Source organism: Callospermophilus lateralis, chromosome 19 (genome assembly GCF_048772815.1).
Source record: "Callospermophilus lateralis isolate mCalLat2 chromosome 19, mCalLat2.hap1, whole genome shotgun sequence".
Taxonomy (NCBI): Eukaryota; Metazoa; Chordata; class Mammalia; order Rodentia; family Sciuridae; genus Callospermophilus; species Callospermophilus lateralis.
The window spans coordinates 31,935,953-31,960,979 of NC_135323.1; the positions used below are offsets into that span (position 1 = coordinate 31,935,953).

General features: G+C 46.3%; 2 protein-coding genes across 7 annotated transcripts; one reads left to right on the top strand and one right to left on the bottom strand.

The window, feature by feature from the left end:
- Nucleotides 1-52: 52 nt before the first annotated feature.
- On the top strand, nt 53-23,354 carry Ptcd1 (pentatricopeptide repeat domain 1). 3 transcript variants are annotated; one of them, XM_076840804.1, is made up of 9 exons: nt 53-159; nt 2,286-2,783; nt 4,725-4,865; nt 8,387-8,605; nt 9,235-9,336; nt 11,358-12,059; nt 13,290-13,406; nt 14,075-14,257; nt 16,904-23,354. In XM_076840804.1, exons 2-9 carry the CDS (start codon nt 2,310-2,312, stop codon nt 17,078-17,080), a joined length of 2,115 nt encoding a protein of 704 aa, XP_076696919.1. In that variant the 5' UTR covers nt 53-159; nt 2,286-2,309; the 3' UTR covers nt 17,081-23,354. The 3 variants fall into 3 exon arrangements, with proteins under 3 accessions (XP_076696919.1, XP_076696922.1, XP_076696921.1); XM_076840807.1 differs by having other exon boundaries at nt 56-153; XM_076840806.1 differs by lacking the exon at nt 53-159 and adding an exon at nt 169-364.
- On the bottom strand, nt 17,404-25,026 carry Bud31 (BUD31 spliceosome associated protein). 4 transcript variants are annotated; one of them, XM_076840811.1, is made up of 6 exons: nt 24,665-25,025; nt 23,639-23,774; nt 22,965-23,087; nt 19,410-19,532; nt 19,044-19,210; nt 17,404-17,637 (listed from the first exon to the last, which is right to left on the bottom strand). In XM_076840811.1, exons 3-6 carry the CDS (start codon nt 23,056-23,058, stop codon nt 17,587-17,589), a joined length of 435 nt encoding a protein of 144 aa, XP_076696926.1. In that variant the 5' UTR covers nt 23,059-23,087; nt 23,639-23,774; nt 24,665-25,025; the 3' UTR covers nt 17,404-17,586. The 4 variants fall into 4 exon arrangements, with proteins under 4 accessions (XP_076696926.1, XP_076696927.1, XP_076696928.1 ...); XM_076840812.1 differs by lacking the exon at nt 24,665-25,025 and adding an exon at nt 24,526-24,654; XM_076840813.1 differs by lacking the exon at nt 24,665-25,025 and adding an exon at nt 24,515-24,654.
- Between the last annotated feature and the right edge of the window lies 1 nt (nt 25,027).

The following is a 25,027-nucleotide window of genomic DNA, read 5'->3' on the forward strand; positions in this document are numbered from 1 at the left end:
CTTCGGCCCGCGCGCAAGTTGGCGACGCGGAATGTGCTTGCGCCTGCGCGTGGCCGGGTTGAGGCACGCATCTCGGAGAGGGTGACCCAGAGGGCGCCGCTGGGAGTGGACTCGGGGACGTGGAGGCCCGGGCGGCGTTCACTTCGCTGGAAGGTTCGAGTGAGTTCCTGTTGGCTCATCGCAGGAGTCCCCGGACCCGGCGGAGCCTGAGCCGGGCCGGGCCGTCGTGGGAGGAGACCGGGCTCTAAAGGCGGGTGGAGAGGGGTCAGGGTTGGCCCGAGGGTCCCGGAGCGCGTCTGGGATCCAGCGGGTCCCTCCAAGGGGGAACGGCGCTGGGAGTCTCTAATTCAGGGTTTCAGACCTGGTAAGAAAATTCCTTTATTTTCTCTGTGTGAAAGTGGGCATTTCTGTCTCTGACCGAGCAGGTTAGCAGCGCCTGGTATTTCAGGCGGAGATGAGTGTTCGAGCGGCGTCTGCGGCACCTCGATCTACGGTTTACACTCGTTTTCGCCTTGAAATTATGATAGGATATCGCTATTTAATACATCGAATGAGAAGCACATATACTAGCGCAGCCTGAGTGTGTATATATTGCTATAGTACTTCTGCAGGACCTCAGCAAATCTCTTAATTCCTTACCTCGTCTTGGTCACTAATCTGTTCAACCTTCTATCACCTCGGAGGTCTTTCCATTGGCAACCATCCAATACAGCCATACCTTAAAATATTTTCCTGCTGTTAGCTGGTTATTCTGATTTTTTTTAATTAAAGGATTTAAAGTATGAAATCTCTAGCTCAGTACTGTCCAAAAGAAATAAAATGCAAGGCCCAGCACACTAGCGCAAGCCTGTAATCTCAGTACCTCTGGAACTGAGACAGGAGGAGCCTGAATTCAAAGCCAGCCTCAGCAATTTAGGGAGGCCTTAAGCAACTCAGCGAGACCCTCTCTGTCTTTAAATAACATAAAAAGGGGCTGGAGATGTGACTCTGTGGTTAAGCACACACACACATGTAATATATACACAATATATATATATATATATATATATATATATATATATATATATATATATATATATATAAAACACATAAGCAATTTTAAATTTTCAAATGGTCACATTAAATTAAAAGAAACTTTGAAATTAATGTTAATAATGTATTTTACTTAGCCCAGCATAGCTGAAATATTTCAGGACTTTTAAAAGTTATTAATGTGTATTTTAGATTCTAGTTTTTTGTAAAAAAAAAAAAAAAAAAAAAACTTTGAAATCCAATGTGTATTTTACACTTAAAGCATATCGCCTTTCAGACTGGTCACACTGCAAGTGCTTGGTAGCCACATGCCACAGTGGCTGTTGTCTTGGACAGCACAGCTCTTCCCTATTTGTCCACAAGTTTTCCATAAAAGAAACACTTGAGTTAGCTTCCCTTTGCAGAGGCCTAGAATGCCAACAACAAATTTTTCCTAATAAGTGATAGTAACTACAACTTATATATATATATATATATATATATATATATATATATATATATATATATATATATTATAGTAGAAGGACACAATACCTTTATTTATTTATCTTTATGAGGTGCTGTGGATTGAACCCAGTGCCTTACCTATGCTAGGTGAGTGTTCCACCACTTAGCCACAACCCCAGCCCAATAACTACAGGTTTTTGAATACCTCTTAAATGCCAGGCATTGTACTAAAAGCATCTCATGTAATTTCATTTTACAGTTGAAGCAATCAAGGCACAGGAAGGTCAAGTAACAGGTTCTAGGACTCTAACTTGGCTCTGACTTTAGTGTCCATGTTCATAGATCATGATTTAATAATACCAATAGCTTATTATCTAATAAGTGTTGACAATGCCAGCACTGTGCTACATGCTTCGTATAAGAGATTGAACCCAGGGGCACTTAACCACTGAGCCACATCCCATTTTTGTGTTTTATTTAGAGGCAGGGTCTCACTGAGTTACTTAGGGCCTCTCTAAGTTGTTGAAGCTGGCTTTGAACTCACAGTCTTCTTGCCTCAGCCTCCCAAGCTGATCTAATGCATCATGGTCTCACCTGTTGCTACAGTGCTGTGTGGGTAACCTTGTTAATCTCAGTTTAGAGGTGACACTGATGTTGGAGCAGTGAGTGCCCAGGGGCATGTGGATAGTTGTTTGACAGTGCTGGAATCTAACCTCAGGGCCCACTTTAACCACTTCTCTGTCCTCCTTCTGTCTTTGGTGACTATGATTTTGAGTTGACTTCTTTTTTGTCCTGATGTATTCCAGGCCCTGGTGGGACGGAAAAGACAGATGGACCCCGTGAGACTTGTCCGCCTATTCTCTCAGGCCCGCCCCTTGTGGCTCTTGGGCCTCCAGCACCTTGACCTTCTTGGAGCCCAGTGGACAGGAGGCAGGGAGGGGCTTGTGTGGCTGAGGGCTGTGGGGCCAACTCAGCCAGCCTTAGCCGCCTTCAGCAGCTCCCCTTTGTCAGCTGCCTTTGAATCTGGGAGCCAGAAGAATATGAGCAGCCTCCACTCTGACCCAAGCCAGCCCAGCTCCACAGGCCCTCAAGAGGAAGAGGAGAGCTTTGGAACCCTCTCTAATAAATACTCCTCCCGGAAGATATTCCACAAATCAACACCCCAGTTGTATGACCTACGACTCAGGGAACAGAATATTGAGGAAGATGAGGAAGGGGAACTGGAGCCAAAATCATGGCAGGGCCCAAGAAACACCCCATATTGGTACTTCCTTCAGTGTAAACGCCTAATCAGGGAAGGAAAGGTGAGGAACCTTGGGATTTGGCTTTCCTGCAGCTCAGTATATTGTGGGGGGCCACCCAGCCTTCCCCACAATACATGTTGAGATGCTCAGTGTTTGGTCCATGGGTCTTTTTTCTTCCCTGGCATCATTTACCCTGCTGACCCATCAGTCTCATGGCATTGATGTTCCCCAGCTGCAGTTTTTGGTGTATATCTCCAGCTGTGTTCTTCCCGTGGACTCTGATCTGTGTATCGGTTTTCCTCCTTGTCATCTCCCTGTGCTTATCCACACAGGCACCTGTACAGAATCAAGTCTGTTTTCCCACACTTCACCTCACTTCATGGCAATCCTGTCATTCCATTGCCAAGGCCAAACTTCCTTAGATCATGCTTCATTCTTCTCTTTCTCTTACCAACTCTTACCCCCAGCCTGTCGCTAGCCCTAGGTACTTCTCACAGCCCCACTCTTTTTTTTTTTTTTAAGAGAGAGAGAGAGAGAGAATTTTTTAATATTTATTTTTTAGTTTTCGGCAGACACAACATCTTTGTTTTTATGTGGTGCTGAGGATCGAACCTGGGCCGCACGCATGCCAGGTGAGCGTGCTACCGCTTGAGCCACATCCCCAGCCCCATCACAGCCCCACTCTTGAAAGGCCTTCTCTTTGCCCTTCTCGGCTATTAGAACACTTAACACTTGTTGCTCTGGTCACTTCCTGCCATGTTGTCAATCACAGCACAGAGCTGTCATGTTAAATAGAAGGCAGATTGAGTTAATCATCTCCCCCAAATTCCCAGTGTATTCAGTGGCATTTATGTTGGGGTGTAGTTTAGTGGTAGAGAATTTGCCTAACATGCTTGAGGCCCTGAGTCTAATCCCCAACACCAAAAAAAAAAAAAAAAAGCAAAAAAAGGTTATTTTCGTGGGGACTGATAATTATATTGCTTTGTGTTTAAAAGTCTCTTGGAGGTATGTGCTGAAGTTCTTACGGATGAACTGAGAGGATCACTGAGATTTGCTTTAAACATACTATTTGGAGGGGGCATGCAAGCTACAGGTGCTACAGGTGAAACAGGATTGGCTAGATATTTATAGTTGTAGTTATACTATTCTCCTTGCTTTTGTGTACATTTGGATGAAAAGTTAAGAAATAAAGAGAAGCCAAAATCTTCACGTGGCTTTTTTTTTTTTTTTTGGAGCCTGCAAGATCTGCCACCCTCATCCTCCACTCCTCCATTATCTCTCTACCCTCATCTCTTACTTTGTTTCATTCACCTCAGCACCCCAACTTCTCATTCATCTTCCAGGCCCACCTCTTTGCACTGACTGTTCCCCCAGAGAGCCTCCTGGCTGTCTCCCCTATCTTCTTCAGGTCTTTGTTTATGCGCCACCTGGCTCCTAAAGATTAATCCCCTGTACCTTTCTTCCAGTATTCCCTGCTTTAATTTTTGTTCATAAATACATATGTATTTCTTCATTACTGCACTTTGTGTCTGTCTTTCCAACTACAACATGACTTCATGAGGGAGGAGCTGCTTCTTCACAGCCAGTGAATAGATTTTGCTAGGCTTATAATAGGACTCAGTAATTATTTGAATTAACAGATGAAAGTAATTAAGGGGTGGAGTAGTGAACTGAGGATTTAAAATATATATACATATGTGTGTGTATGTGTGTATGTATAATCTTTTTTGGTGTTGGAGGATCAAACCCAGGGCCTCACACATAACCAGGCAAATGCTCTACTATGAAGCCACATCCCTCCCTGTGAACCAAGGATTGAACTGGGGAGTAGAATAGGGAGTAGAGATGAGGCTAAAGCAACTGTGGTCTGTGGAGGTTTACAGTCACCCAGAGCTGCTGCCCTGCACCATGTCAGGACGGTTCCTCCCTCCCTCTACTGAGGGTCTCTGAGGCCATTCTAAGCCCTTGTCTCATCCTCACCTTGTCTCCCTTTCCTGCCAGCTGGCTGAAGCCCTGGACCTGTTTGAGAGGCAGATGCTAAAGGAGGAGCGACTGCAGCCACTCGAGTACAACTACACGGTGCTGATTGGAGGCTGTGGGCGGGCTGGCTACCTGAAGAAAGCCTTCGGGCTCTACAATGATGTAAGTGTGCCACATGGTAGTGGGGCGAGGCTCTAAAGAGTATGGGCTTTGGGACCATAAGGCTGGGTACAGGTCCTGAGTGTGCCACTTGCTGGCGCTTTACTCTGGGTGGAGGACTTAAGCTCCCTGGTGGCAGAGTTATCATCTATAAAACGAAGGTGATCTTGGGTATTAATTGAGATGACACCTTCAGCACCCGCCTGGGCCACCATGGGCCCACACAGCTCCTTCCTTTTCTGCTACTGTTCCTGGTTCATGTTGTTTTTTATCCCCTGCATATGGCACCCACATGCACTGGCTTCCACATGAGAAAGTACTTTTATTCTTTTATTCCTTCTGGAAGATCACTTTACTTTCCATTCATTTACCTCTTTGGTGTGTCATCACTGGGAAGCTATTTCCTTCATGAGTCAAGAAAGGCTTGCTGGGGAGGTCGGTAGACCTGTGGGAGACAGCCTGTCTACCGAGGCCAGAAGGTTGGGGGTCCTTCACCTAGCAGGGGCTTCTGGGGATTTTAGTCTTCCTGTCACTCCAGGTCCAATGATCTATAGCTGGAAGCAAGGGGAAATCATTGCACTTAAAATGGTAGAACAGCATGACAGCTTTTAAAAGACCTACATAGACTTAGGGACCCTGCTCAAAATAAAAAGGTCTGGCATGTAGCTCAGAGTTTAAGTGCCCTTGTGTTTAATCTCCAGTACTGCAGAATAAATAAAGACCTAATAAATAGTCATGGCATAGGAAGACAGGAGGCTTCCCTGGCCAACTAGCTGGCAGAAAAGAGTTCACATGCCATCTAATGGGCAAGGAGAAAAGGGGGAAGTTGGTCACCCATTCAGTAGCAATTCTCCTTTACATCTGCAGAATTCTTAAGTGATTGCCTTGCTAATCACCACCTCAGTGAAGCCGGGCTTCTCTATTTAGCCTTTGTCATTCTCTATCCTTTGTTGCCTGTTGTTGTTCTTATTGATGTGTGTGTGGTACTGAGGATTGAACCCAAGGCCTCAATTGCATGTGAGGCAAGCACTTACCAACTGAGTTATATCCCCAGCCTTTAAGTGCTTTTTCTTTGGAGACAGGTTTTCACTAAGTTATCCAGGCTAACCTTGAATTTGTGGTCTTCCTGCCTCAGCCTCCCAAGTTGTTGGGATTATAGATGTATTCTAATTAGTATTTTATGTTTAGTTTTTTATGTATTTATGTAGTCCTGCGGATTAAACCAAGGGGCACTTTACCTTTGAGTTACATTCCCAGCCCTTTCTTATTTTTCATTTTGAGAAGGGTCTCACTAAGTTGCTCAGGCTGGTCTCAAACTTGTAATCCTCCTGTCTCAGCCTTCTAGTCACTGGGATTACAGGCATTTTTTAAATAGACATTTTATTTTAGAATAATTTTAGCTTTATAAAAAAGTTGCAGAGGGCTGGGGATGTGGCTCAAGCAGTAGCGTGTTCGCCTGGCATGCGTGCGGCCCGGGTTCGATCCTCAGCACCACATACAAACAAAGATGTTGTGTCCGCCGAAAACTAAAAAATAAATATTAAAAAAATTCTCTCTCTCTCTCTCTCTCTTAAAAAAAAAAAAAAGTTGCAGAGACAGTATAGAAAGTTCCCACTTACCTCTCACCCAATTTTTGCCATATTGACATCATATAGTACCATACTACATTCGTCAAAAGAAAACACCCAATATCAGTGCATGGCTGGGATCTAAACTCCAGACTTTATATTTCACCAGTTTTTCCATTCTTTCTATTCCTGTGTGCATTCTGGGCTTTCAGACTGGCACTAGTTCCTGCAGTCTGTGACATGAGTCTTCCCTGTTTTTCACAACCATGACAGTTTGGGAGAGCACTGGTCAGGTCTGGTACAGACCCATCAGTGTGTTTGGCTGGTGCTTTCTCTTGAGATAGGAGTTGGGGTGTGGGAAAAGTCTATCACAGAGGTTAGTGCCCTTTCATGTCAGGGTGCACATGCATCAACACATCTTATTACTGATGACATGAACCTTGGTCACTTGGTGAAAGTGGTGTTTGTTAGGTCTCTCCAGTGTTTTCTTATACTTTTTCCCTTTTTACCCTGTTTTCTGGGTATCCTTCACAGCATTTAGGACTACATGTGAGTACTTGATCATCTGCCATTTATTTTTCTTTTTCTAATGAATGCTTAATGTGGATAGGCTCTGCTTGCTCTGATCACTACTGGTTCCCCCTGAGGACATGAAGCAAGTCCTTTGTCCACACCTATCAAATACATGATAAACACAGAGTGTACTTCTTCCTCCAAGAACAAATTATCATCTGCATTCCCCCTCCCTTTTTTTTTTGAAAAAAGTACTTTTTTGGAAAAAGCAGCTTGCCACTGTGTTATATCCTCAGCCCTTCTTATTTTTTTAATTAAAAAACCTTTTTTTAGTTGTATATTGACACAATACCTTTATTTTATTTATTTTTAAGTGGTTATGAGGATTGAACCCAGTGCCTCACGTGTGCTAGGCGAGTGCTCTACCACTGAGCCACAAACACAACTCCTTATTTTTTATTTTATTCACTAAGTTGCCCAGGCTGTCCTTGAACTTGCAGTTCTCTTGCATCAGACTCTGTTAGCTGAATTACAGGTGTTTATTATCACACACAGTTCACCTGCACTTTTCAGATAAGGAAATTGAGGCTCAGAGAAGAATGGACATGTCCATGGTTGCCCTGTAGGAGAGCATTGGAACTGAGATTTGAGCCCCAAATGACCTGACTCTAGCAGGGCTCTTTTCAGTGCCTCAGCAGCTGGTTACCTGCCCCATTGGTCAGATGACCTTCTCCAGGCAATAGTGAGTGCTTGGCTTTACTAGTAGGCTCTGACTCCAGTGTCTTCCTCAGCCACCTGGAGGCTTTACAGGTCCCGAGTTAGCCTCATTCCCAGAGTGTGACGTAGAGGTTGGGTAGTCTTAAGAGTGTGTATTGCTGTTGGCTGCTGCAAATGGGTGGGGAGCCACCCAAGATCACTAACCTATACTCTCCTACCAGCCCCTGCATCTCTTTTAGGATGATGGTTTCATTCCCAGTTCTGCAAGGAAAACTCACTTGCCCGTGACCCCTTAGTTAGTGAGCACTGTGCTTCTTTTCCCAGACAGATCCACCCTGTGGCCCTTTGCCAGTCAGGGTGATCTGGTTGAAGTTAGGGATTGGAAGGCCTCTGCTGCAAACACCCCAGGCCCAGAGCAGTCTTGACAAGTGACCAGGTGCTCAGCGAGAATGATTTCTCATTGGAATTTCTGGGGTGAAGTCTTCAGTTTCCAGAGTCCCTCTGTAGAGTTGGGTTTAGATATGTAAATGTCCCTTGGTTCAGCCTTAGCCCTTTGAAATGTCCCTTGGCTCAGCCTTAGCCCTTTGAAATGTCCCTTGGCTCAGCCTTAGCCCTCAGGTCAGTGTATTATGGTAATAGAGATCTCTAGGGTCCTATGGGGTAGCTGCTTTTCTCTGCGTCCTACTCATCCTGGTACTACCTCTTAAATTTCTTTCACTTCAACAGATGAAAAAACGGGATTTAGAGCCCTCAGATGCCACATACACAGCCCTGTTCAATGTCTGTGCCGAGTCACCCTGGAAGGACTCTGCCCTTCAGAGTGCCCTGAAACTACGACAGCAGCTCCAGGCTAAAAATGTCCAGTTCAACCTGAAGACATACCATGCTCTGCTGAAGATGGCTGCCAAGTGCTCAGACCTCAGGATGTGCCTTGATGTGTTCAAGGTGGGACAGCCCCCTCCCTGTTTCTCCCTTTTGGGCCCAGTTCCACCAGGGCAGGTTGGAGGCAGAGACAGTGGTAGGCTGTGGGGCAGGGTTGGGGGGCAGGAAGCCACCAGTGGTGGGGTGGGGAGCCCCTGTACTGACTGGAGGGCCAGAGTAGGGGCTTGAGGTACTGAGAGGTGGAAGGGACGTCTCAAGGAGGGGAGAGCCAAACCTGACACACTAAGGGGCCAGTGGGAACTAGACACACTGCAGCACAACATGGTGGTGGGGTTGTTCCAAAGATTCTAGAAGACCTGTCCTTTCACAGATGAGAAAACCAAGGCCAGAGAGCTGGGGGCCTTGCCCTCATGGTCACAGCTGGCTGATGATAGAGCTGGGACATTGAGGCCAGGGCTTCAGGGCCAGGAGCCAAACATGGCTGCTAGGGTGTGGTCTATTGCAGAGGTGCTGCCCACACTCACTGGCAGGTGAATGTTTGGCTCAGGAGCTGGTTCCAAGCTGGCCCCAAGTGCCATATTTGTTCACTCAGCTCATTAAGACACATGAGCCTGGTTCTGGCCTAGTGGGTCAGGCACCTGGGCCTGGATCCTGTTGCAGATTCTCAATGGAACCGCCTTATTCCCTCCCAGGAAATCATCTGCAAGGGGCATGCTATCACAGAAGAGACCTTTAGTTTCCTGCTCATGGGCTGCATCCAGGACAAGAAGATAGGCTTCCGACTCGCCCTGCAGGTCTGTCCCTTCCACCCTGCCTTCCTGCCCTCCTTCCCCTGTGCACCTGCACCAGGAGTGCAAAACAATGATCCTTTGTGCATTTCCTGAATTTTTGCTGCTCTACTGCCTTATGCCAAGCATTTTTATATTTGCCATATTTTGTCTTTCTCAGCAGCCATTGTGAGGCTCACCGCTCTCATTTTACAGGTGCTCAGGAGATGAGGTCCATGGAGACACCAGGGCTGGTCCTCAAGTGAGGGCACAGCCAGCCCATACCTCTCCCACTGTGCTGGATGGCCAGCCCAGGCCCCTTTAGCTCATGGTCCCTGACTGCCTGTAGCCCACTCCACATCCCCTCTTTCCACTCAGCATCTGCAGGTGTGACCCAGAAATGTGTACTTAATCCCAAAGTCAAACCTGCAGCTCTAATCCCAGTTCAGCCCCCAGAGATAATTTTCCTCATCGTGTGGGAAGCCGGTGTCAGTGCTGGTGCACAGCTACTTCTGAAGTCACACTCTCCTAAAGTATGCTCCACAGACAAGCAGCAGCAGCCCCATCTAACCTTCCTGTGTCCAAATCTGCATTTCAGCAAACTACCTGCACAGAGTCTAGTGCCCTTACAAGGAACAGTCTGGGGTCAGATGCTCCCATCCCTGATGCAGAACTCTTAGAAGTAGTGGCTAGCTGGCCATCATGAATGTAGGTAGTTCCTCTCATTCCTTGAAATGATCTGTTCTTCTTAGAAGTAACCTATTGTAGCAGTGGCCTATTTGTGTTACACTCTGGCGAACTGCTTCTGCTAGACACTGTTAGCCCCATTTTTCAGGTGAGGGAACTGAGGCTTACAAAAGTTAGTACCTGCCTGAGGTGCTATGGCCATTAAAGCTGGGCCTTTAACTGAATTTTATTTGACACTAGACCCTGAATCCCAACTACCATAGGATGGTGTATGTGTCCCTTAAATCTCCATCTGTCAGCCATTCCTTCTTGGGTATGTCTGCCAAGATCCTGGATCTCTTCAAGGCCCTGCTGTGGTGGGCAGTGGCCCTCTTGCAAGACTCACCCAGCTAGGGTCTAACCTGTTCCTCCACATCTGCACACACATCTCTGAGGAGGGCAGGGTGTCAGACGTATGCCCTAACCCCAGGTTGAGGGTAGATTCCTGCTAAGCCCACAAAGCAGAGGGTACCTCTGTGGTCTCTTAGAAATGTGTCAGAGCAACCCAGATATGAACAGAGCTGCATCCGTTGATCACACACTGAATGTACTAGATGTCATGCAGTGAAGATGAAAATAATATGTCCTATGAGCAGATGGAGACTCAGTGTTCACAGCTAATGAGGGTGCAAGACTTCAGCTGCAGTTGGCCTGAACCCAGCCCTGCAATCTGCTGGCTCCAAATCTGGCTCTATGTTGCCCTGTGCTGGACTCTCAAGAGAATTCTCTGTTAGCCTCAGCACCCTTAAGTCAGGAGTTGGGCATGTAGCAGGCACTCAGGAGTTGCTGCTGGATCCCATCCTTAGAAATCAGGCTAGGCTCTTCCAGAACCTAGCCTCTCTGCCATCTCTCCCTTAGGTATGGGGCTCTAACGATGTGCAGAGGGATGAGACTGTGAGAACAATTTTGGGGTGAACTTGAGGAAGGAGAAGAATTGAGGGCCCCTGTGAGGCCTCCCATGGAAGGAGTTTCAGAATTCTGATGATTCTTATTTGTCAGAGCCTGGTGTCAGGTTAGACATTTTTCTTGAGATGTGGTCTTACTGTGTTGCCTAGTCTAATTCTGAACTTCTGGTCTCAGGTGATCTTCGTGCCTCAGGCTCCCATGAGCAGGGACTAAAGTTGCATTACACGTGCAAAGCTCTTTTTTAATTTGGTGGTGCTGGAGATGGAATCCAGGCCTTGTGCTTGCTAGGCAAACACTGTACCAGTGAGCTACACTCCAACCTTCTTATGTCTTCTGATTTTGCTGTCTGCTTGCTGCCAATGCCCACCTCTACTAGGAGGCGGGAACACTGAGCTCATGTTTGTCTCCTCCTACAGGTGTGGAGGCAGATGCTGAGCCTGGGACTCAAGCCAACCCAACATAGCTACAACTTGCTGTTAGGGGCAGCTCGGGACTGTGGCTTAGGGGACCCAGAAATGGCCTCCAGGCTGCTCCTGAGACCCAGAGAGGAGATGGTCCTGCTCCAGCCCCCAGGCAGGCGGCAGGCAGGGAGGAGAGGCTCTTCTGTGATTGATGGTGTAATGACCAGAGTGCATGTGGAGGCCCTGGAGAGGGAGCTGTTTCTGGAACCTTCTCAGGCAGTTGAGGGACTTCCAGAGCCTCGGGAGGCCCTAGTGCCCAGTAAGGCACAATCTGAGGTGGAAACCAAGGCAGAGCCTGACCACACAGCAGCTCTTACCCCAGTGGCTCTGAAGCCATCTCCCTTGGAGTTGGAGATCAACCTCCTGACTCTGGAAACTGTCTCTCCAGCAGTGGTCTCCTTTGGGACAGTGATCACCCCTGCTGACAGACTAGCTTTGATAGGGGGCCTGGAGGGCTTCCTGGGCCAGATGGAAAAGCACGGGCTCCAGCCCGACATTAAAACCCTTACGCTGCTGGCTGAGGTGGTAAAGCCTGGGAGCCCTGCGGAGTCCTCACTGCTGACCATCCTAGACAGGCATCAGGTGGAGGCCGATGTGACATTCTTCAACACACTGATGAGGAAGAAGAGCAAGCTGGGAGACCTGGAAGGGGCAAAGGTGAGGGTCTCCAGAGCAGGCTCTGGACTGTCAGGGACTCTTTCTTTGTTTCTGACCCTTGGACTGTAGAATGTGGCTCATCTGTATCTGGAACCCTGTTCCAGGTCCGGCCCTGGGTGAGTCTGGAAATTGAGCCACTAGCCAGCCAGGTGCACCCCTGCTGTCCCCTGCCATCTTCATGGAGCTCACAGATTGGTGGGGAAGGGAGATGTCATCATCACCTTGATAAGGGGTGCAGGGCTGCGGTGCCACTCAGCCCGGCACTGGAGCCCGAGTGGTCTCACCCTACACACTGTAAGGCTGCACTCCCTCTGCTCTGGACACTTCTCAGAGCATCACATCTATTCATTTCTCTACTGAGCAAATCAGGAGGCACTACTTGTATGTGCATGGCTTTACAGGTGGAGGTGTTGGGGCTTTTGACAGGGTTTTGGCCATTCATATAAAGAGATTTTGTGTTATTTTCTTTTTTTTTTTTTTTTAAAAGAGAGAGGGAGAGAGGGAGAGAGAATTTTAATATTTATTTTTTAGTTATTGGCGGACACAACATCTTTGTTTTGTATGTGGTGCTGAGGATCGAACCCGGGCCGCACGCATGCCAGGCGAGCGCGCAACCACTTGAGCCACATCCCCAGCCCATAGATTTTGTGTTATTTTTTTTGCCGGAAGTACTGCCCTGGGCATTTGTGAGAGTCAAAGGTGACAGATGTTGCCTCTGTCTTCATGCCCACAGAGGACAAGTTAAACATGACAGAGCCCTTCCCCAGTGGTCCATCCTGACTCAGGCAGGCTGAGGGCACACCCTTTTCTTCATACCAGGCCTGGTGCTCCCTCAGCCAGCACTTCCCACTGTGGGCAGCGTTGCCTCCTGCTCTGAATCTTGAGCCCCTGAGGCAGCTTGTCCTCAAACTGATTGGCTGGCTGAGAAGCTGGAGGCAGCAGGTGGGAGGCAGGATATGAAGGACAATCATGGAGAAGGGACAGTAGGCTGGCAGTCAGGGTGCACATTCTGAGGAGCTGGGTCCTGCAAGGAAAACTGGGCAGTATTTGGACCTAGAGTGCTGAGCTGGGGCCAGAGGCACTTTGCTGTCAGCAGAGGGAGCCATGAAGCCTCTGAGTAGAGCTGTGCCCTTGGAGTCTTCAGCATCCAGCCAAGGGCTTCATGGGAAGGCCTCAGCAGGGTTGGTGGGTCATAAGTCACAGGTTACAATGACATGTCTGTCCTCACAGGCGCTGTTGCCAGTCCTGGCAAAAAGGGGAATTATCCCCAACCTACAGACGTTTTGCAACCTGGCCATTGGGTGTCATAGGCCCAGGGATGGTCTGCAGCTGCTTGCAGACATGAAGGTGAGGGGACTTAGGCCCAAGTAGGGTGCCTGTGGTTCTGGGGAACACTTGGGTACTCAAAAGAAAATCTGTGGGGGAATTTGGAGTCCCAGGGAATTGTGGGCCCCAGGCCTCTGCACTGGGGCAGGGCAAGTAGGATAGCTCCTTTCTGCTGCTGAATGGCCATTGGCCTCCTTTTTAGAGCAAGTTGATCTTGGTGAGCCACTGTGAGAATTAGTACAGAAAGCAGAGGGTATTCCTGTCTGGAAGATGGAGAGGTGGGGGACAGGTCTGGGACTTGACACTGCAGAGGGACCTTGCTAAATGGATTTCACCTGGTCACAGCAGAGCGCCACTTCCTGGGGTGTTTGTATTCACTGTTGTGTCACCCAGCCAATGCTGGCTGCTTTTCTAGGCTGACCACCACATTCTGATGACCACACTTGTCTGTCACCAGAAAACTCATCCACGAGTGAGAAAGTGGTTGCCTCCTGCCTCCTTCTCTGTCTGTCAGTTATCTCAGTTCTTCAGGGAGAACACATGCCTTCCTTTTGGAGGGGGAGGACAGCCTATTGTTGCTATGAGATTCCACATTGCATTCCTAGTAGCTGCCACAAGACAGCCACAGCAGACTGTTCTGTCCTAACAAATATCATCTTTCTAATTGTGTGATATCCGTGGTGTTTTAGAAATCCCAGATGACCCCCAACACCCACATCTACAGCACTCTCATCAATGCAGCCCTCAAGAAGCTGGACTACACCTATCTCATTGACATCCTGAAGGACATGAAGCATAACAGGGTCCCAGTGAATGAAGTGGTCATCCGCCAACTGGAGTTTGCAGCTGAGTACCCACCCACCTTTGACAGGGTATGTGCACCAAGCTCTGAAATGCTCATTGTCTCCTTAATCATTGCTGTTCCTGCTTCTGACCTTTTGGGACTGGCATTTTCTTGCTTAAAATGTCAGCAGCTTCTCTTTAGAGAAATCCTAAAGCCCTTAGGCCATACCTAGTGAGTCCTTGTTTGTGTGGCTCTCTCAAGCCAGTCTTCCCATTATTGATGGTGAGTCCCATTCTCCTCTTTCCTCAGTATATTTGTGACTCCTCTAGGTCCTTCTCCCATAGGTCTGCTTAAATAGCCCTTTCTCAGAGGTGCCCTGCTGCTGTCTTCCCCATCTCCCAACATACAGCTCTGTTCCCTTATTTATAATTTTGGGGCTGGTAATTAAACCCAGGGGTGCCCTAGTCTTTTTTATTTATTTTGTGTCAGGAATTGAACTCATGGTTACTTGACTACTGAGCCACATTCCCAGCCCTATTTTGTATTTTATTTAGAGACAAGAGTCTCACTGAGTTGTTTAGTGCCTCACTTTTGCTGAGGCTGGCTTTGAATTGGTAATTAAACCCAGGGGTGCCCAAGTCTTTTTTATTTATTTTGTGTCAGGAATTGAACTCATGGTTACTTGACTACTGAGCCACATTCCCAGCCCTATTTTGTATTTTATTTAGAGACAGAGTCTCACTGAGTTGTTTAGTGCCTCACTTTTGCTGAGGCTGGCTTTGAATCTTCAATCCTCCTGCCTCTGCCTCCTGAGCCTTTGGGATTACAGGTGTGTGTCACCACCCCCAGCTTTCCAGTTTCTCTTATTTTTGAGACAGAGTCTCACTAAGTTCCTGAGACTGGCCTTGAAGTTGTAATTCTCCTGCCTCAGCCTCTAAAGTTGCTGGGATCATGGGTGTGTGTCACTGTACCCAGCACAGCCCTTGGTTTTTATGCCATGGTGTCCGTTCTTTGTGATTTTTGCCTTTCCTAAATCCTAGGCTTCTAGAGGTGGAGATGGTCTGCCTTGTCTACCTGGGTTCCAAGTGCCTGCATATTGCTTGGTGCTTAGTAGACTTCTGTCTAGTGGGTGGACAGCAGCAGGTAGTGATGGGATTTGTTTGATAATGGACATCTCTCTTGCTGCTGCTCTCAGGATATCAGGCTCTGGTGTTTGGATTTATGCAGACCCTGTGGAGACAGAGCATCCAGGGCCGTCGTGGCCTGGAGAGAGACAGTAAATGGGCAAGGGCATGCTGAGCCATGGGACCAGGGGCTCAGAGACACTTTGCCAGTAATGGCACTTGAGTGCTGTTTTGAAAGCTGGGTAGGAATGCTCAGGACAGGGCAGGGTATATACCAGGCAGAGGGTGTACCTACGCATCTTGACTCTTTCCCATGGATTCCTGAGTTGATATATTCTGATATTAGTTTTTTATTGTTGTTGGTTGGTTGTTTTGTGGTGCTGGGGAATCAAACCCCAGGCCTTGTGCATGGGAGGTGAGTGCTCTACCAGCTGAGCTACACCCCAGCCCAGTTCTGGATACTATTCTTTCAGTTGCATGTTGCAAAAAATTCTGGTTAGTGGATCATCTCTGCCACTAGGAATCTTCAACAATCACAAGACACCCTGAGGCCTAAAGTTTCCTATATTCAAATCATAGACTCCGAATTATGAAAATATAAAATTGTTTATATTTGTTTGTGACTGTCAGGTTTTGCTTTTTGTATTCTCTCTGGCTATATTAGGTGTATTCAAATTTAGAATTGCTACAATCTTTTTTTTTTTTTTTTTAAGAGAGAAAGAGAATATTTATTTTTAGTTTTCAGCGGACACAACATCTTTCTTTGTATGCGGTGCTGAGGATCGAACCCAGGCGGCACGCATGCCAGGCGAGCGCGCTACCGCTTGAGCCACATCCCCAGCCCTGCAACAATCTTTTTAATCAAACCTTATATCATATGTGGTAATGCTCTGTATCTCTGATCATTCTTTTCTTTTGCCTATTTTGTCCTCCATCCCCTACGTTCTTACAGTACCTGGTGTATCTTGTTTCTCCTTTTCTTATCAGCCCTCTGTGGAGATGGCTGCAGTAGTCCCAAGGTGATAGGTCAGAAGGGAGTTGGAGGCTCTGTTCTGGAGAAGGTAGAATTGGTGGGACCCAGCAATTCATGTGGGGGTTCTGTGACATCTATGGATCGAGGAACAGTACAGTACACATTCAGGAAGAAAATAACTGTTGGACAGATAGTGGTCTGGCCTGCCACATATAATTACTTCGAATTAATTTATGTATGTATGTATGTATGTATATATGGTCGGTCCCGGGGGATTGAACCCAGGAGCACTTTACTGCCGAGTTACATCCCCAGCCCCTTTTCATTTTTAGACTTTTTCTGGCTAAGTTGCTAAGGGCCTTGCTAAATTATTGAGGCTGGCTTTGAATTTAAGATCCTCTTGCCTCAGCCTCTGAGTTACTGAGATTACAGGTGTCTGCCACCATATCTGGCTGGAATTTCTTCCTTAATGGTGGCAATGCTCACGTTATATTCTTCCCTTTCCCCTGTAGTCTCCTGGAAGCAAGAACAGTAGGGATAGCTTCCCCAAGGACTGAGCCAGCTGCTGGGGTATGAGACGATATACAGTGATTCTGATCACCAGACTCCCCTGAATTCCATGCTTTTCCAATTACAGTACAAAGGGAAGAACACTTACTTGGAGAAGATCGATGGCTTCCGAGCTTATTATAAGCAGTGGCTGAAAGTGATGCCAGCAGAGGAAACCCCCCACCCCTGGAAGGAGTTCCAGACCAAGCCTAAAAGAGACAGTATCAGGGATGCTGGTGTGGATGAAGTCCTTGGGGGCAGGTAACAGAATGCACAGCTAGAACAAAGTGCCTGGACTTTGGTGCCTGATGGGAGTCCCGGGAGCCTTTTCCATGATAAAGACAAGCAAACAAACACTGGGCCCAGGGTGCCCAAGAGCACCTGCCACAGCAGGTCCAAGAGCAATCTTTGCACATCATCTCAGATCAATTTCACCTGAGAGATTGTCAGCCCATCATAGCTATGTGACTTGTGGTCATACAGTACGTATGAGATGGAGCCAGGACTAAGCATAGAGGTTCCCTGGGGCCTGGCATTTTCCTACCAGGTTCCAGTTTGTTACTCTCAAAGAATGGACATAAGGCCCAAGAGGTTTTAACGTTTTATTTTTACAAATCACATCTGGTGAACACCAAAGCCTTCACCTGTAGAGGTGCTCCAACTCACGCCTGAGGCACTGCTGAGAAGAGCTGCTCCCAAGAAGCCGTGGCAGGATATGCAGAAGCCTGCAAGGTCCGAAGTCCAGGGTGGAGAGAGGTCAGGCCTATGGCCTCAGCCAGAGCAGCCCCGACAGCCACAGTGTGTACACTCGATGATGCGGCCCTGCAACAGAGCACAGCTAAGCTACTGCACCTGGTTACACACCCATGTACCCCAACCCTCCAGCTAAGAAGGGTGCCAACAGTGTATTTCCTGTAGAACACATCTCAGAAACCTTTGCTGGATTAGTTCTGGACAGAGGAACTTCAGTTCCTTCATAAAAATGGGAAATGCTACTCTTCACACTGAAGTTATATTTGTGTGCATTTAATACATAAATTCAACATACACAATTATGAGTCTCATTACTCTACCAGTGAGCTGAGGCAGGTGCCACTGCTCAGAGGGCTCATGCCAGGGGTCTCAAGGCTCCTCTATGCTAGGACACTGGGGCAGAAAGGTATACATTTCAGTTTCTGTGGCTTACAGGAGAGTCTTATCCCAAATGCCCAGTGGCTGGCTGGGGTCTGCCCAGCAGACTAAAGGCCCTAGAGCAGTGGTTTATGTTAATTTTATTTTTTCCAGTTCTTTTTTTGAAGAACAAGAGTTTAGTCTAAGCAAACAAAATCCTCTGCTGAAACTCAGCCAAGTGTTGAAGGTAGCCTCTGCTAGGTTGACGCAGTACCTCTGTCACAACACCCCTGTGGAATCCTGGGGCTCTCAGAAGACAGAGACTTCTGCTGCTCTGCCACCCCTGCCCTCATCATGCTCACAACACAGCCTTCCCTCCAGAGCCAGCCCTTCCCACTGCTAAGTATGCCCATGCATGAGCTTCCACATGGTGCAAGCAGAGCTAGCTACTGCATTACAGCCCTCGGCACTGAGCCAAAGCTCTAGGAACTCACTGCAGCATAAAGGATACCATGGAATAAGGCGCCTGTGGGAAGCTAGGAGGAATAAAGGACAAGCTGGGCCATCTGGCCTGACCTCTAGCTGAGCCAATAACTTGGCCAAGGGGCTACAGGACAGGACTACTTAATTGGTAAGTAAGTGCCAATATCTAATGCCTGCCTTTTTCTGCAGCTTCATTTAAGAGGGGCTCAGGTCCTATTACACGCACAGCACCATTCCTGGGGTGCCCTGCCTAGCTGTCAAACAGAAAGTTCTGATAAGAAATAAGTGGTGACATTAAAGTAGATTGAAGGGAAAGGGACAGGAACTCCTACTGACCAGCCATCCTTTCCTAATACTGTTTCTCACTACCTCAGAGGTAGGTATTGCACCACCACTTCCTAAATAAGGAAAGGGATTGTTACTTGCCTAAAAGTGGAGTTGAGACTGGCCCCAGGCTTAACAAGATTTCTAAGCCCCATCCCTGAACGGGGAACTCATTCCTGGGAGGGATGGCCACCAGGATTCCAGTGAAAAAGCTGCATTCCAGCCAAACCAAATGCTATAAGCCCCCCTGGAGTCAATTAGGGCAGAGTTTTGAAGTGAAAACAATGTCAAATTCGATCATCAGGCATTACCACTTCCAGCTTGCTTTTAGGAACCCGGCAAATGCAGTTAGTTCCAAAATTGGTGTCCCGAGTCTGAATGCACCGCAGACAGCACAAGTTCTCATATCCCTGCTTTTTCCACTTTGCAATCAAGTTTTTGTCTGCATAACCTTCTTTAATACAATATTCATAGAGTTCTGTCAAAAGATTGGGAAAGGATATCAGACCATGGTGTAACAAACCTGCCTCCACCCTTGATTAAAAAGAAAAATTTGCCCATTTTTAGTGATTAAAAAAAAAAAAAAACAACTCATGGTGCTTGCTGAGGCTACAAGCATGAGAATCATTACTTAATTCTGAAAGTTCAAAGGGTCAAAAGAGAATTTAGCCAATTACCTCTGCTTATGGCTTTCCGCTTATAAAAGAGATCAAAGATATAGCGGGTTTTCTGGTGGTGGATCCTGAAGATGGGCCACAGAGATTCCACTTTTCTCTTTCCCTCATGAGGTTCTGTTTCAGCTGGGAAGAAAAAAGTATGTTTGTTTTGAGGAGCAGAATTAGTCTACACAGGATAATGTTTTGTTTTCCAATAACTACATATAATAAATGAATACTTCTTTATACCCCCTAAAATGGCTATAATCAAAATGAAGCACATTAACAAGTATTAGGGACAATGTGGAGAAATCAGACTCCATACCCTGCTGGTGGCAATATAAAATAGTGTAGCCACTGTGGAAAACAATCTGACAATTTCTCAAGAAGTTAAATATATATGGGCATTGTGGTGCGTATCTGTAATCCTAGCAGCTCAGGAAGCTGAAATAAGAGGATCACAAATTTGAGGCCAGCCAAACAACTGATGAAGACCCTGCCTCAAATAAAAGATTAAATAAAGGGCTGTGGGGGCTGTGGCAGAGTGCTTGCCTAGCATGTGTGAGGCACTGGGTTCCAGCCTTAGCACCACATACAAAAATTAGCAAATGAAATAAAGGTATGCTGTCCATCTACAACTACAAAAAAAGGTGTGTGTGTGTGTGTGTGTGTGCACGCGCGCGCTGGGAATGTGACTTAGTGGTAAAGCACTCCTGGGTTAAATCCCTCAAAAATACAAAAGAAGTCAAACTTAAAGAGTTACCATATGACCCAGAAACTCTTAGATACACACCAAAGATTACTGAAAATATACATGTATGTGCAGACTTATATGAGAATATTTGTAGAAGCCAAAAAAAGTACTAACAACCCAAATGTCCATCGACTCAAGAATGGATAAACACTTGGGTATGATGGTGCACACCTGTAATCCCAGCAGCTTGGGAGACTGAGGCAGGAGGATCTCGAGTTCAAACCCAGCCTTAGCAACTTAGTGAGACTCTGTCTCTACATAAAATACAAAAAAGGGCTGGGGAGGCAGCTCAGTGGTTAAGTGCCCCAGGGTTCAATCCCTGGTGTGTGTGTGGGGGGCGGGTGGCAATGAATAAACAAAGTGTAGTCTATTCATATAAAGGTAGAACTGAGAGTGGTGATGGCTGCACAGGTCTCTGAACATACACTTTAAAAGGGTCAATTTATAGTATGTGATTTTTATTAATAAAGTAATTTAAAAAGAAAAAGTTGAACATATTTTTGAAAAAATTTAGTCTTTTAAACTAGATAAATTAGAAAATGTAGATTTAAAAAAAAATCATTCAATAATAACCTCTGTTAACACCCTGGTTAGTCTGTCTCTCTTTCTATAGTATCATAAATTCTCAAAGTAATCCTGGGTCTACAGATGTTCATTCTGATCTAATCATCCTTGAGGTGCCTCCAGTTTCATTTCCCAGCCAAAATCCTTTACTGCTCAGAAGAGCCAAAACAAATGATCAGCCTGAAGGTTTTCAGCACAGAAGGTGTGAAGGAGACATCTCCTCCAATGCACATAAATCAGAGGGAACTCACACCTGCTGCAAGGCAGTTTTCTGTCTTTGCAATTACCAGTCAATCTTTGTCTATTACCTCCTCTCAGTTTTTAGGGCAAAGGAAAGGCAAGAAGCAATCAAGAAAACTATACCTCCATTTTCCAACCAACTTGTAAGCCATTCTATTACTCAGTTTTTATAATTCAGTTCAACAAACAATTCTGTGACTGAAGCAAAAAGACAAGTATGAAGGACTCAGAGAGCCTATGTGGTTGCTTTGGGGAGGCCTTGCTCTAGGTACTCAAGGAATGGCAGTGGGGAAGACAAAGTGCCCTACCCTGTACATCTGGATAATCTTGGTTCTCAACAACATTTTGGATTTGAACCATCTAGACCTGAAATCCTCATTTGCTCATCCTGAAGCTAATCCTTTCTCTGGCAGAGTCATGGAGCCATCCTTGATTTTCAATTTGGAGGTCTGGAAGTGCTAAGCCTGCATTCTCATATGGTGAAAGCAACTCTAGGCTGTAGCTTTTGCCTTTCTCCAGTCTGCTTTGTCCCCAGAGAAGTGTTTGTTCCCAACACTAAAGCCAGATATATATATCCCTCCCACACACACACACTTGGATTTTTGTTACAGTAGAAATAAGAATAATATGAACTAGGTCTGAAGCGTATGTATTTATCAACAATGAGAGGGCCAAGAAATGCTAAAAGACTGTAACAAATAGAAATGAGAGAGACAGCTAGGTGATGCATGCCTGTAATCCCAGCAGCTATGGAGGCTGAAGCAGGATGATCACAAATTCAAAGCCAGCCTCAGCAACTTAGTGAGACCCTGTCTTAAAATAAAAAGAGCTGGGAATATGACTCAGCGGTTAAGCACCCTTGAGTTTAAATAAATTCCAGGAGAAGAACTACTTTGTTTTGGAGATTAAAAAAAAAAAAGTAGGGGCTATGGCTCAGTAGTAGAGCACTCACTTAACACATGTGAGGCACTATGTTCAATCCTCAGCACCACATAAAATAAATAAAAAGGTATTGTGTCCAAATACAACTAAAAAAAGAAAAAAATTTAAAAAAAATCCACGTCTAAATACAAGGTAAACTGACCCTCTCAAAGTCAAACCTTGTCTTGGGTTCAATCCCTGTACCACCAAAAAAAAGAAAGAAAAAAAAAAAAATCACTCCCTAAAAGAGGAGTGGGTTGTTTTTTTTTTTGTTTTTTTTTTTTAAATTCCAGCTCACTCCCATTTCCTTTATCTTTACTTGACATAGAGCTGTTCAGAGAAGAAATCTCTCAGTCCATAATGACCTTGACTACAGCGAGTTCTGGGGACTTAACAGAAGTTACCTAGCACCATTAGTTGTGAAAACAGGAAGCAAAGTATTTTAACATTGGTTTAGTAATGATTGCTGGAGATATGACCTCATAATAATAGTGGTTTGATTTGTTTCAAACAAGCATTTAAAAGTTTGCTTTAGGGGTTGGGGACAGTGGTAGAGCACTTCTCTAGTATGTACAAAATCCTAGATGTCATCTCAGCACCACAAAAACAGTTGCTTTAAATGGTAATCCAGACTTGTGGCTTCAGATAAAAACTTCAAAGATAGCATATTACATGGGTTCATAAAGTGCAAGATCACACAGAGGGAAGAACAATGGTGCAGTCTAGGAAACTCCTAGATGACGGAAAGACTGATGAAGAAAATAGTGTGAAAGACCCAGGTCACAAGAAAGTGAGTAAAGATGTTTCCTAAAGAGTAGCATTTTCAAGTAACTATACTTTATATGATTTTAAATACACAACCAAAATAGTAAATAGGTAGATTATTTGACCTATATTCCCTCAAGCTTTGTATTCACATTGGTTAAAACAACATTTTCAAGGACAATTTCATCAATGTTATTTCCAGCATTTTCAGCATTCTGAGTTAATACACAAAGCATGCCAATGTTATGTTGTTATACTGAATTTGTGCTTGGCCCCAGAGGTACCTAAGCCCACAACCTTCTGTCAGCCCACCACAGAAGCACCCAACTCACCTTCTCTCATCTTTTGATCTAATTCATCCAGTGTTGGCTCAATCAACTCCCAGCCATCTGGGGGAGCTTTCCTGCTTCTTTTGACTTTAGGCATTTTCCTCCCACAAGATAATGTACAAAGATCTGGAGGGGGAAAATTAAATACATTGGTTTCTGAGTCTCAGATTACCCAAGGCCTTTGCCGGCCTTTGCCAGCCACTGTTTTGGTACACATTCACTTCCCTGAAGTGGCCCAGGGTAGTAACTATGGGGGGGAGGGGGGGGCGGCAGCGGCTCAACATCCAGACTGCCTGGGTTCAAATCTTGGTTCTTTTACTTATTCATTGTGATTTTTAGAAAGCTACTTAACCTCCCTAAATCTTGGTTTCTTTATCTGTAAAATGGAGTCATTGTGAATTATTATAATTCATGTTATATCGTAACATGCCTGGTATGTAATGTGCTTAACAGACTGTGTTGTTATTAACTAACATCAACTACATCCTGGGCTTGTACTGGTTATTGGGAATACAGGATAAGCAATTAAAACACAGCCCCTGCCTCTTAGAAGGTGACCTTATCATAGAGACAAAGACAAGTGAAAAGGCAATTACAATACAGTTTGAGGGCTATAACTGAGGGAGGAAAACGGATGAGTGTTTAAAAGGGAAAAGATGGCTATAAAGCCACAGTACCTTAGGATCTCTTTCCCAGGAGTGTAATAGAAAACTCTTTGGTCTCTGCAGTTACAGGCTTAGATTCTTATTTAGCGCTACCAATTATTTTGTGACTTTGGAGAGATCACTTTCCCTCTTTGGTCTTCAGTCTTATCTGTAAAATTAGGGAGTAGATTAGCTGATTGCCAAAGTCATGTTCAGATCCAAGGAACGTGTTCTATAAAGTCAGGTAAAGTCCGTACAATAGGCAAGTCCAAATCTAAAGAGCAAAGCATATTTTTCAGACTACATAGCATTTCCTAGCTGGCAAGGAGAGCTCAGGTTATCTCTTACCTTTAAGTATAGGAGACTCATCTCTCTCAAACTCATCGAGTCCGTCTCACTTTGTGATCCCTTTATAAGGTCTCACCCCTACTCCTGAGCGCCTCTTTTCATAATCTCTCCATAAACTTACAGACGAGGAATCAAACTAAGAGGTGGTCTCAGAGTTGCACAACTGGAAATTGTCAAAGTCTGACTCTGATTAGGGGCTCCTGATTCCTAAATCGGTGGTCCTGCACAAAAGTTAGAGATGGATGGAATCTGATCCCTGCCCCACGGCGCAGAGTCGATAGCAAGAGCATCACTTTTCTCTGATCCAGAGAAATTCGAGGGCCCTGGCCCAATCTGGGACTCAAAGGAGGGCTCTAGGGGGGTAAGCAGACCAAGAGAAAAGAGGTGGTTGGCGGTATACAAAGGATGGAAAAGAGGCGAGGGGGAGTGAAGACATTACAGCCAGAAAGTAGGGAAGGCTCACAAAGAGGACGGGATCTTAACGGCATAGAAAAACAAGCAGTACTCAGAAAACAGCTCCGACAGAGAAAACGGCGTGAAAAGCCAAAAGGCAAAGAAGACCTCATATCTACCATGACCTCGGCAGATCGAAAAAGGCGCCGACTCCGGCCTCTCGGTCCAGACATTCAGATTGCCCTCCCGGCCAGCTCAGCTGTCGTCCCAGGCTGTAGTTGCCAAAGTACAATACTTCAGAACAGAAAAAACACTCACCGGAAACCAAGGCACCTAGGGCCGCCGCTTCTCTATTGACGGCTTCCGCCCCTCGGGGGGTCTTTTCAGGGTGAGGCCCCCGTGGAGCCCCGCCCCACCTCGCGCGGAGATTACGTCACGGTAGGTGTCCGAAGCGCTGCCTGTATAGAATTCCGGTGCCGCTGTCGCCCCTTGCCTTCACTTCCCGGAATGTGGCCTGCACAGCTACGCGTTTCCCCAGGCGGGGAGAGTAGGGGCGCTGTAGCCCGGCAGTACGTAGGCGGAACTAAACTCAGGCGACTCGCGAGACAGTCGGGTTTCGTGAGCCGGCCTCCGTGAGGTCCCGGTCCTCGCGGCGACTGCGGCGGCGGCGGCGGCGCGTGG